This window comes from Adiantum capillus-veneris, chromosome 23 (assembly GCF_014529385.1).
Source record: "Adiantum capillus-veneris isolate H3 chromosome 23, ASM1452938v2, whole genome shotgun sequence".
Taxonomy (NCBI): domain Eukaryota; kingdom Viridiplantae; phylum Streptophyta; class Polypodiopsida; order Polypodiales; family Pteridaceae; genus Adiantum; species Adiantum capillus-veneris.
This window is the reverse complement of record NC_140953.1, coordinates 6,839,220-6,848,831: the sequence shown is the minus strand read 5'-3', so window position 1 is coordinate 6,848,831 and position 9,612 is coordinate 6,839,220. Positions and strand designations below refer to the sequence as shown.

At 43.7% G+C, this 9,612-nt stretch overlaps 1 protein-coding gene across 2 annotated transcripts; it reads right to left on the bottom strand.

Annotated features, from left to right (window-relative positions):
• Nucleotides 1-290: 290 nt before the first annotated feature.
• On the bottom strand, nt 291-8,804 carry LOC147427375 (pentatricopeptide repeat-containing protein At2g39620-like). Of its 2 annotated transcripts, XM_086496628.1 has the most exons (3): nt 7,920-8,804; nt 5,329-7,778; nt 291-1,215 (listed from the first exon to the last, which is right to left on the bottom strand). In XM_086496628.1, the coding sequence occupies exons 1-3, from the start codon at nt 8,571-8,573 to the stop codon at nt 1,194-1,196; spliced, it is 3,126 nt and encodes a 1,041-aa protein (XP_086352754.1). In that variant the 5' UTR covers nt 8,574-8,804; the 3' UTR covers nt 291-1,193. The 2 variants fall into 2 exon arrangements, with proteins under 2 accessions (XP_086352754.1, XP_086352753.1); XM_086496627.1 differs by having other exon boundaries at nt 5,329-8,804.
• Between the last annotated feature and the right edge of the window lie 808 nt (nt 8,805-9,612).

The window sequence follows — 9,612 nt, the reverse complement described above, 5'->3', positions numbered from 1 at the left end:
AAGAACTAAATCCACCAGGAACAACTATCTCACCACCTTCTTTCGAGGGGCATTCCTTTGATTTTTACCTTGAAGACATTTTGATTCCATACTTACATAAACTTTATCTCAGTCCATTGTTCACAGACGAGTTTGTACTTTCTAATGAATTAAGATGACTCTTCTATCATGTCTTTGTCTTGCCTAACTGAGAGAGAGAGAGAGAGAGAGAGAGAGAGAGAGAGAGATTTGACATGCTAAAGAAACGTATTTCAAGAACACTTATATTCACAGAGCATAATTGACAAATGAGCTCAAAAAACTTCATGTATTGAAAGTCATTCGTATACACTTGGGTTCACAAGAATCTCTGTTACATTGACACTATTTCAACCCGACCATCCAACTCTTTGCACAAAATATCTTTTTCCCTACGCCATATCAGCTTACGACCAGCTAGGAAAAAGGAAAAATCTGAAAGGTCCCTGTCCATTGACTCTTCAATTATGTCGTGCCGCAACTACAGAAGATTGCATAGCTCCCTTATTGTAACCACCAACATTACGCCATGCTCTTTATCAATCACTTCCACATCCATAGCAGGATTATCTTCCAAACCTGCAGAAACCTGGTCCATAGGAATGTACTTACATTTGAACATTTGTGATCGCATATACCAAAAGGAGACTAAAAGTGATTGGCTTGCAATCATGTACTTGACAACTAGAGTGTCAAGCGCGACCTCGCACCGTATGTCAATCTCTTCCTTTACATACCATCCTCTGTCAAGAAGTTTGTCGTAGGATGACTGTTGAAATGACTTGCACATGAACATAGTTTTCGTAACACGTATATTGTAGCTATGAAACAAATCTATGAAGAGTGCAGTTAGACAAAATTTTGCAATTCTAACCAGTTTGGTGGGAATAGAGCTACATAGAGACTTCTGTATATCCTTGTAGAGCTTACTTCGCATTGCCTCCACCATTGTTTCCTTAGGAACTGGCCAGTCCACAGTGTTCCAATCGGTTGGTAGAGACAGTTTCACCAACATGTCATTTTTATTCCCTGGGATGAGTTGGTAGAAGTGGTCATAGAAAAATATTCCTTCATCAGCCAGGCTTTTGCTGCTCCTCCTTGAATATTGTAAAGAACCAATGTAGGCATGAACAACAAGGAAGAGGCCTATTATGCACTCCACAGGTTCCCATTGCTCATAAGAAGAGGGATAAACATCTGCAAAATATATAACAAGAGTTAAACTAAGAGTATCAATAAGTCAAAATGACAAATCTAATGTAGTTGAGCTGTGAAGAATGGAGACATTGCTCATAAGAAGAGGGATAAACGTTGCAAAATATATAAGAAAAGTTATAATGAGAGTATCAATAAGTGAAATGACAAATCAAATGCAGTTCAGATGTCAAGAATACTTACAATTGCAACGTGGTTGATGTATATCTGACACATTTTCACCGTTTGCTATCACGTCTGGATGGGTAAACACATGCTGAACAAGAACTTCCTTTACAGATCTTTTGCCGATTTCAACTTTGAAATCCAACACTCTGGCCTTCCATGCTGAGCGGTAAACATTGACAGCACTAGACCTCTTGGGTCTTCTTGGTTGCATGAGGACCTATGAACCTTTGTTTATCCTTTGTCCAACCCATTGGTTCTCTGCACTTATTGAAGTTGATATTGTAATTGAGGATATGCTACTACTTGGCCTTCTAGGCAAAGTGCAGTTGTTGGTTGTTGGTGTGAGAGACCATAAACACCTAGAGCTTCTTGGGCGAGAAGACGTGGAAGCCATAGCTCTCAGAGAAAAGCTTTAGTGGAGGGAGATTCACTTTGAAAGCATTCTAATGGAGGGAAAGTGTTTTAGAATTCAAATATCTTGTGCGGGCTTAATGGTCACCCTCCAGTACGTTAATGACCATAAGAGAATATCAGCAATGGGACCACACAAGCACCTAACAGCTCGGTAAAAGCAAGGAAGTTACGATGCCACAATCCTAGATTCGTGAAAGGATATTTTTCTATTTTTTGAGTCTTTCCACGTACTTTCCTACGTAACGTAGCCCTCCTGCTCATTGGACGCGCTCTATTTTTCTCTCTCCTTCATATGGCCCTCCAAATGACCTCCGAAATTTCGTAATGAGGTGGTGGTCACGGGTCTTATCAGTAACTCAAAACAGATAATTGAGCCCGCAATTCGGTCACGCATATTTTATTGAGCCAGCTTAATACTATCGATCATAGCTTTTTGTAATAGTGCCGATTTTGGCACTGTTGCACTAAGGGGTGTCTGTAATACATTTAATGCAATCAGCTTTCAAACGAATGAATGTTCTCTCTCTAGATCCTCTCTCTTCTGTACCTATCTTCAAGTCTGGAGACCCTATGGAGCCTGGGAATTATCGCACTATCATTATTGGACACACACTGGCATAGTTGTATGCATCCATTCTTGAGCAGCAGTTGAGTAGATGGGGAGAGAGGGAAGGAATGCCTGTAGTTGGGCAGGCAGGGTTCAGGAGAGGCTTCTCTACTCTTGACCATATCTTGACACTCAGGGCCATCATCGAGGAGGGGGAGACGAATCTATTGTAGCTTTGTGGACTTCCGCAAAGCCTTTGACACAGTCCCCAGAGCTAGATTGATGCGCAGATTACAGGAGATGGGAGTACCCACAAAGCTCATTTGGGGGATCATGGCATTGTACAGATCAGTAGTAGGGCATGTACGCACCCATGAGGGACTATCTACACCCGTTCACTCCACTATTGGGGTGAAGCAGGGCTGCCCGCTGTCTCCTACTCTATTCGGTATGTATGTGGATGAGGTTTCTGACTACATTGAGAACGATGGTGATAGAGGTGCACAGCTGGCAGGGACGTGGATTCCACTTTTGTTATATGCTGATGATATTGTGTTGATCTCCGAATCTTCGGAGGAGATGCAATGTCACTTGGATGCTTTGCAAAGGTTTGCCCACGAAAGTGGTTTGCTGTCAACCTTGGTAAAACCAAGGTTATGGTGTTTAATACCACCCCACAGTGGATCAGGAGGTCAGAACCTACATTCACATACGGCCAGGAGACTGTGGAGTACACAGATGCTTACACTTACCTTGGAGTGGTTTTTAGCATACCTGCATCCTCACTCAGGAGAGCAGCAGAGACCAGATTGACTAGAGCCCATGCAGCATTGGGTAGATTGGAGAGGATGTATTTGCAAGTTCAATTTCAGGAGCCTCGAACTAAGCTTTGGCTCTTTGACACTTCGGTGGCTTCTGCATTGCTCTATGGAGCTGAGATATGGGGACCTTCATTGGATCACCACGGGAGCTCGGGTCGCACTGATGGATGGGGGAACACGGAGAAACCTCTCGTCTCTATGATCTCGCGGCTCATTAGAGCCAAGGCATCAGTACCACGTGCCATTATCCGAGCAGAGCTAGCGGCCCCCCCACTAGTGGTTGAGGCGCTCACCAGATCACTCTCCTTCATACACCGCACATGGGAACTTCCTAGAGACAGATATGCTCGCATTTCACTTGAGTCCTCTCGATAGTTAGCCATGCAGGGAGATACAGCATGCTGGTATGGGGAGATGACATCATGGCTTCAAGCACATGGGTTCAGCATAGATAGGTTGCCACCCTTCCAGTACTCATTGGATGCACCATCTCTCACTCTTACACAGTCCGAGATCACCGGGCTCATCCGCCAAGACCTGACCCAGCTAGACACAAGGAGGACATGGATACAGCCAGCACAGGAGCTGGGCACGAAGATGGATTTCTACAGAGACCATCTTCTCCAGCTTACGGAGAATGGTTTTGTGACGAGACCCAGATACATGGACACCCACTGTCTCATGGGATACGATGTGCTATTGGCCAGTTACGCACATCTTCTCACAAGCTACGGATTGAGACTTGAGACTCGGAGATACAGCGGAGTACCAGCAGAGGCTAGGACATGCCCCTTGTGTGACATGGAGCCTGAGACAGAGTTACACTACACATGTCGCTGCTCCGTCTACTACAAGATACGAGGCCGCTTCCTTTGCTTGTTCAGATAGGGTTTTGGACCACTCTCCAGAGTCATGGGATACAAGGATCAGAGATGCCTGGGTTTGTTTCTTGCTCGAGCAGCACAAACACAGAGATAGGCTGATGAGTGGAGAGGCTAGCCAGTCTCAGAGACAGATCACAGATTTCTTTAGAGTAGACATGGGACAGCCCAGGAGCCACTCCCACAGCAGAGCTCCCTTTCGTCTCACACCAGAGGCACACTGATCGACCGAGCGATTGAGTTGGGGAAATCCAGGCGCCCACGACTGCGGAGGACTACACAGCATCGACAGAGGCTACATCAGAAGATTCGGAGCACTCTGGCCGGGCATGCACGACGCCCGGTCAGACTACTGACCATGGAAAAGATTGATGAGATCCACCAACGACCGATGCTAGACCTTTTGTGATTTAGCTATCCCAGCAAGCCGCCCATTTTGCTTAGTTCATATCGACCAATCTAGGATCCCATAGTACATTTTTTGTTTTGTTATGTTGTTATTTTGTTACTCTGACTTTGTATCAGATCCACCACATTGTAGCTTTCTGGTCTCATAGGTCACTTTGGCCTTTTGAAGACGTTAATATAACATTTCATTTCATTTCATTTCTACCTGCTAGCAACGATAATATCCTCCATGTGTCTTTTGCTGACTGCCACATGCAGGTAATCAGTCAATCATTGATAGTTGTGCTCGCGCATGACCGTGACTGTGACCGTGGCTCAGTTATCACTCATTCCATGCACAAGAGGCTTAATAGCCTCAGTTACCCAAACAGATAACTGAGACCTTGCATGACCATAGCCTAACATTGCGAGCTCAATTAACATGTGAAAGAAGGTGAACAAGAGAAGCCTTTACATCATGGTACAAAAAAGCATGAAAGACCTGACCTGTATGTCTTGTGTGTCTGGAGGTCAAAGACATTTGTACTCTTGAAAAAATGAAGCAGAAATAGAGGAGCTTGGAGTACCCTTGAAGGTGTCGTTGGGGAACCCCAGCGAGAGACGAAGACTCTTTGATGTTTTGCCTTCGTCTCCCCTGGGGGCAGGGGTACAGGCACGTTTTCTTTTCTTTTTTTTCTTTTTTTTTTTTTGGGGGGGGGGGGGGGGGGGGGGGCGGGCGGGGGGCACACACACACAGGCTCAAAAACAAACAAAACAGAAACCAAACAATGAAGAGATCTTTGTATGAGGTTTCTGCACCATTATCATTGAACCCGACACAAATGAACAGAAAACAACAAATGACAAAATTTTGTACCTTTTTCGCATAGAGATGTGGTCTTGATAACAAGAAAGGGACTCGGACTTAATCCTCTTTGTATACTGTTGGGTAAGTTCAGAATTTATGATGGTAGAATTTGTACAAATATTGTTCCTCATACTTGACAAATCAGGTATGTATGTTTGGTCAGGAGTGTTAGTGAAAATATTTGACATGAGTGCATAGGCTGAACCATTAATTGGATCCAGCCGACTCACTTCATTAAAGCATCGGAAGCTGCGTTCCGTGTCCTGGCAAGTTGTGAAGCAGGCTAAAAGGGATCGCCAAGCTACGATATCTGGTGTCAAATGCATACCTTTCAGTATGCTTTCAGCTTCATCTAAGTTTCCTGAGCGACAGAGAAGGTCGATCAAGCAATTGTAGTGCTCGGCAGTGGGCGTAATTCTGCGAAAATCTTTCATTCGCATAAAATGATAACATGCTTCTTCAAGAAGCCCTGAATGTCGGCATGCTGCAAGAACATTCGTGTACAGTTGTTCATTGAGTTTCATACCTTCTTTTTCCATAGCCTCCAGGCATTGTCTTGCTGATATTGCATCACCTAAATGAGAGTAGCCTTGAATCAGAGCACACCAGGAAACAACATTACGAGTCAGGAGTTTTTCAAACAATGCATGTGCCTCCCTCATGCTTCCGCATCTTGCATAGCAGTCAATCACAGCATTCACAAGAACTATGTCAGAGCAACTCTCGTTCCTCATTAGTTGGTCATGTATTACATGTCCATATCCAAGCACTCCTAAATCAGCACAGGCATTCAATGCGCACAGAAATGTTGGTCCTCTTGGCTTAAATCCCTCTTGTTGCATCCTTTCAAAGGACTCCAGAGCACTTTGGCTATAACCATATTCTGCATAAATAGATATCATTAACTCCCAGCTCACAACGTCTCGCACTGACATGTCCTCAAAAACTCTGCAAGCATCCTCTAGGCTTTCACAGGTTGCATACATGTACAGAAGCGTGCTTCCAAAAGCGACACTTTGATATTCGATCATGGAAATTTCCATGTGTAGTAATCTGCCAAGAGTTAGAGCACCTACAAGGCCACATGCCTTCAGGCAGCATAAATATGTGGCCTCAGTGGGTTCTATTTTCTCTGATCTCATTGTCTCATAGAGCTCAAGAGCAGCTAAACCAGCGCCATGCTGCACATATCCTGCAATCATTACTCCATAGGTAACTGTGTTATGAGTAGGTAACTTGCCAAAAATGTCACAAGCATCGTACATATATCCAGAATTTGCATACATGTCAATAAGTGTGCTCCCTACAACAACATCCTTTTCAAATTCATCTCGAACAACTTGGTCATGTACCATGTGACCCTGGCGCATATCCCCCACAATGCCTAGCGCTTTCAAGACATATACCAACATTATTCTACCCATCTTCATGCCGGATTGACACATACTCGCACAATGTTCAAGGCCAGAGAGTGCTTGTCCATTCTCAAGATAAGCAGCCATCATTACTCTCCATGACACATCATCTCGGATAGACAAACCATCAAAAACTTTATATGCGCATTCAACATCGCCACTATTACCATACATTTGAATCAAAGGGTTCACAAGAAATACTTCCATCTCATAACCCCAGTAAATAATTTGCCTGTGCAGAATCCGACATTCCTCCTTAGCGATTACAGAGTCACTAGCTTTCAAGATCGATAAAAACATGAAAGAGTCAGGCTTCATACCATGGAGTTGCAATTTTTGCAGAAGTTCAAACGCGGAATAAAAATGCCCATGTTGTCCATAACCAGAAATTAATGCACCCCAAGAGATGGTATCCTGGTTTGAAGAGCTATCAAAAACCTTCTGTGCCTCGTCCAAGCTCCCACATTTGACATACATGTCTATCAATGTGCCAGACACCTCAATGTCATGGTGTAGTCCATGAACTATAATCTGATTATGCACCTGCCTCCCGTTTGAGATAGCTTCTAGGCTGCCACATATGCTCAACATGGACATATACACCACTTTATTGGCCTTCAAACCCTCTTGCTGCAACCTTTCAAACAGTTGGAAAGCAGCAAGGTCATGACCTTGCTGGGCATAGACAGAGAACATTGCACCCCATGATACATCATCTCGTATTGACAATGCATTGAACACCTGCAATGCCTCTTCAGTGCTGTAGCACTTTGCATACATATCTACAAGAGAATTCCCAATAACCAGATCGGACTTCACACGGGTCCACAATATATGGCAATGGATCGACCTCCCCTTTTGTAGACTTCTTAAGCTGCTGCAAGCTTTTATTGCAGATGCAAAAATCACATTGGTTGGGTGCACACACTTCTGCTGTAACCTCTCAAAAAACTCCACAGCAGAAAGGCTTTCACCATTGTGAACCAGCCCCGCAATTATTGCCCCCCATGATACGACATCATCACTGTCCAAGCTCTCAAAAATCTGCAAAGCATCGCATAGGTTATTAAGCTTTGCATACATATGAATCAGAACATTTGCAAGAATAGTGACTGCCTCAAAACCTCCTTCCACCATCTGACCATGCAATATATTTAGAACATCAACGTCATTGCATAATTTTACCATGCAAACGAAGATGACCTCATTGGGCATGAAGCCCTCCCGCTGCAGCTCCAGAAATAGCTCAATGGCAGCCGCAACATGACCAGCATGGACATAGCCAGTAATCATTATGCTCCACGAAACCATATCCCGGGACAATTTATCAAAGACGTCTTTTGCTTCCTCCAAACTGTTGCACTTGATATACATGTCAATCACAGTGTTTCCCACAAACACATCAGACAGAAGACCATTCGCTCGAATCTCTTCATGAATAATCCTGCCCTGTTCCAAGGCATTTGTACTGCTGCAGACTTGTAGGATTGACAAGAATATGAATTTGTTGGGTTCAACGCCAAGTTGCCTCATTCTCTGATATAACTTAAATGATCTTTCTGGGTTTGCAAGCTCTGAGTTTGCCGAGATGATTGCATTCCACGTATAAAGAGTGGGATGTGACATCCTGTCGAAAACCATATTTGCTTCCTCGAGCTTGCCACAAAGAGCAAGCAAACGGATGAGGAGATCCTGCAAGACGACAACAGAATCGAGCCCGGCTGTGATAATGAGGGAGTATGCGTACCTGCCCACTGAGAGATCCTTTTTCTTGATACATCCTTGCAGCATGTTGTATATACCATCGCGCGAGATGACCCTGAGAATTGGCAGGTCCATAAGGACCCGACTCTGCTATCTCCTCCCTCCCCTTCATCAGAGATGAGCACGTTCCACATACACAGATAAAGCTCCTACCGACAGACGGACCGCGCGCGCAAATGCAGACAGAGTTCGCGCAGTGTATACGTCAGTGTGAATATATATGCCTATGGTGGATAGCCATTGATCATCGTAGAAGATTCATAACAGTTAGGTCTCCCCTATCTCGGAAATTTTCAAAACATCTCCAGTGAAGGGTTAGCTTAGGAAATGAAAAGATCGTGGAGGTGAAAAGTCAAAAGACTTTCTGTGTAAATATAAATAGAGATCGTCGAATGCACCTTATGTATTTGTGTTTTTTTCTTTCCTCTAGTGTTTTCAAGCCATTAGAGCCATTAGAAAAGTTTTTTAGTTTTTTGAGAGCCCTCTTATTTTATTCAAAGTATGTCTCCATGATTTTGAAAAGTGTCAAAATAGGTGGAATCATGCGAGGTCCATGCAAAAAATATTGAGGGAATCGAAAGTTTGCGAAACAACGTAGGGGAGGAAAGGGAGAAGCTGACAAAAGCGTCGAGCACGACGAGGTACCTGGCAAGACCACAAAATGTGTGTCGGCATTGAGCAAGGGGATGCGTTGACGATAGGAGGCTATAAGTCAGCACATGCCTTGATTTTTTAAGTTGATGGACGTGGATTTCATTGGCGATGGAACGTGCCAAGATGGCCTAGGTCAATGATTCTACAAACGATGGCAACATCTAACGCTGGTTAAATTTCTCTATTCTACTTCTCATTTCCTAGGGCAAACTATAGCCTTGCCTTTGGTCAGTATCTAATGAGATTCTTCCTAATGAAATGAGAACCTGCTATGTACAATTAGGTCTCCCAATCTCGAAAAATTAAAAATCCTTTCTAAACATCAAAAGAAAATAAGTAAAAGGTTTGTTTTGGAAACGAAAAGACTTTTAGAAGTGGAAAGTCAAAAGCTTTTTTTTATATATATATAAAGAAAGATGGTCGATTGCACATTCCTACATTTGTAGTTTTCTCTACTTAA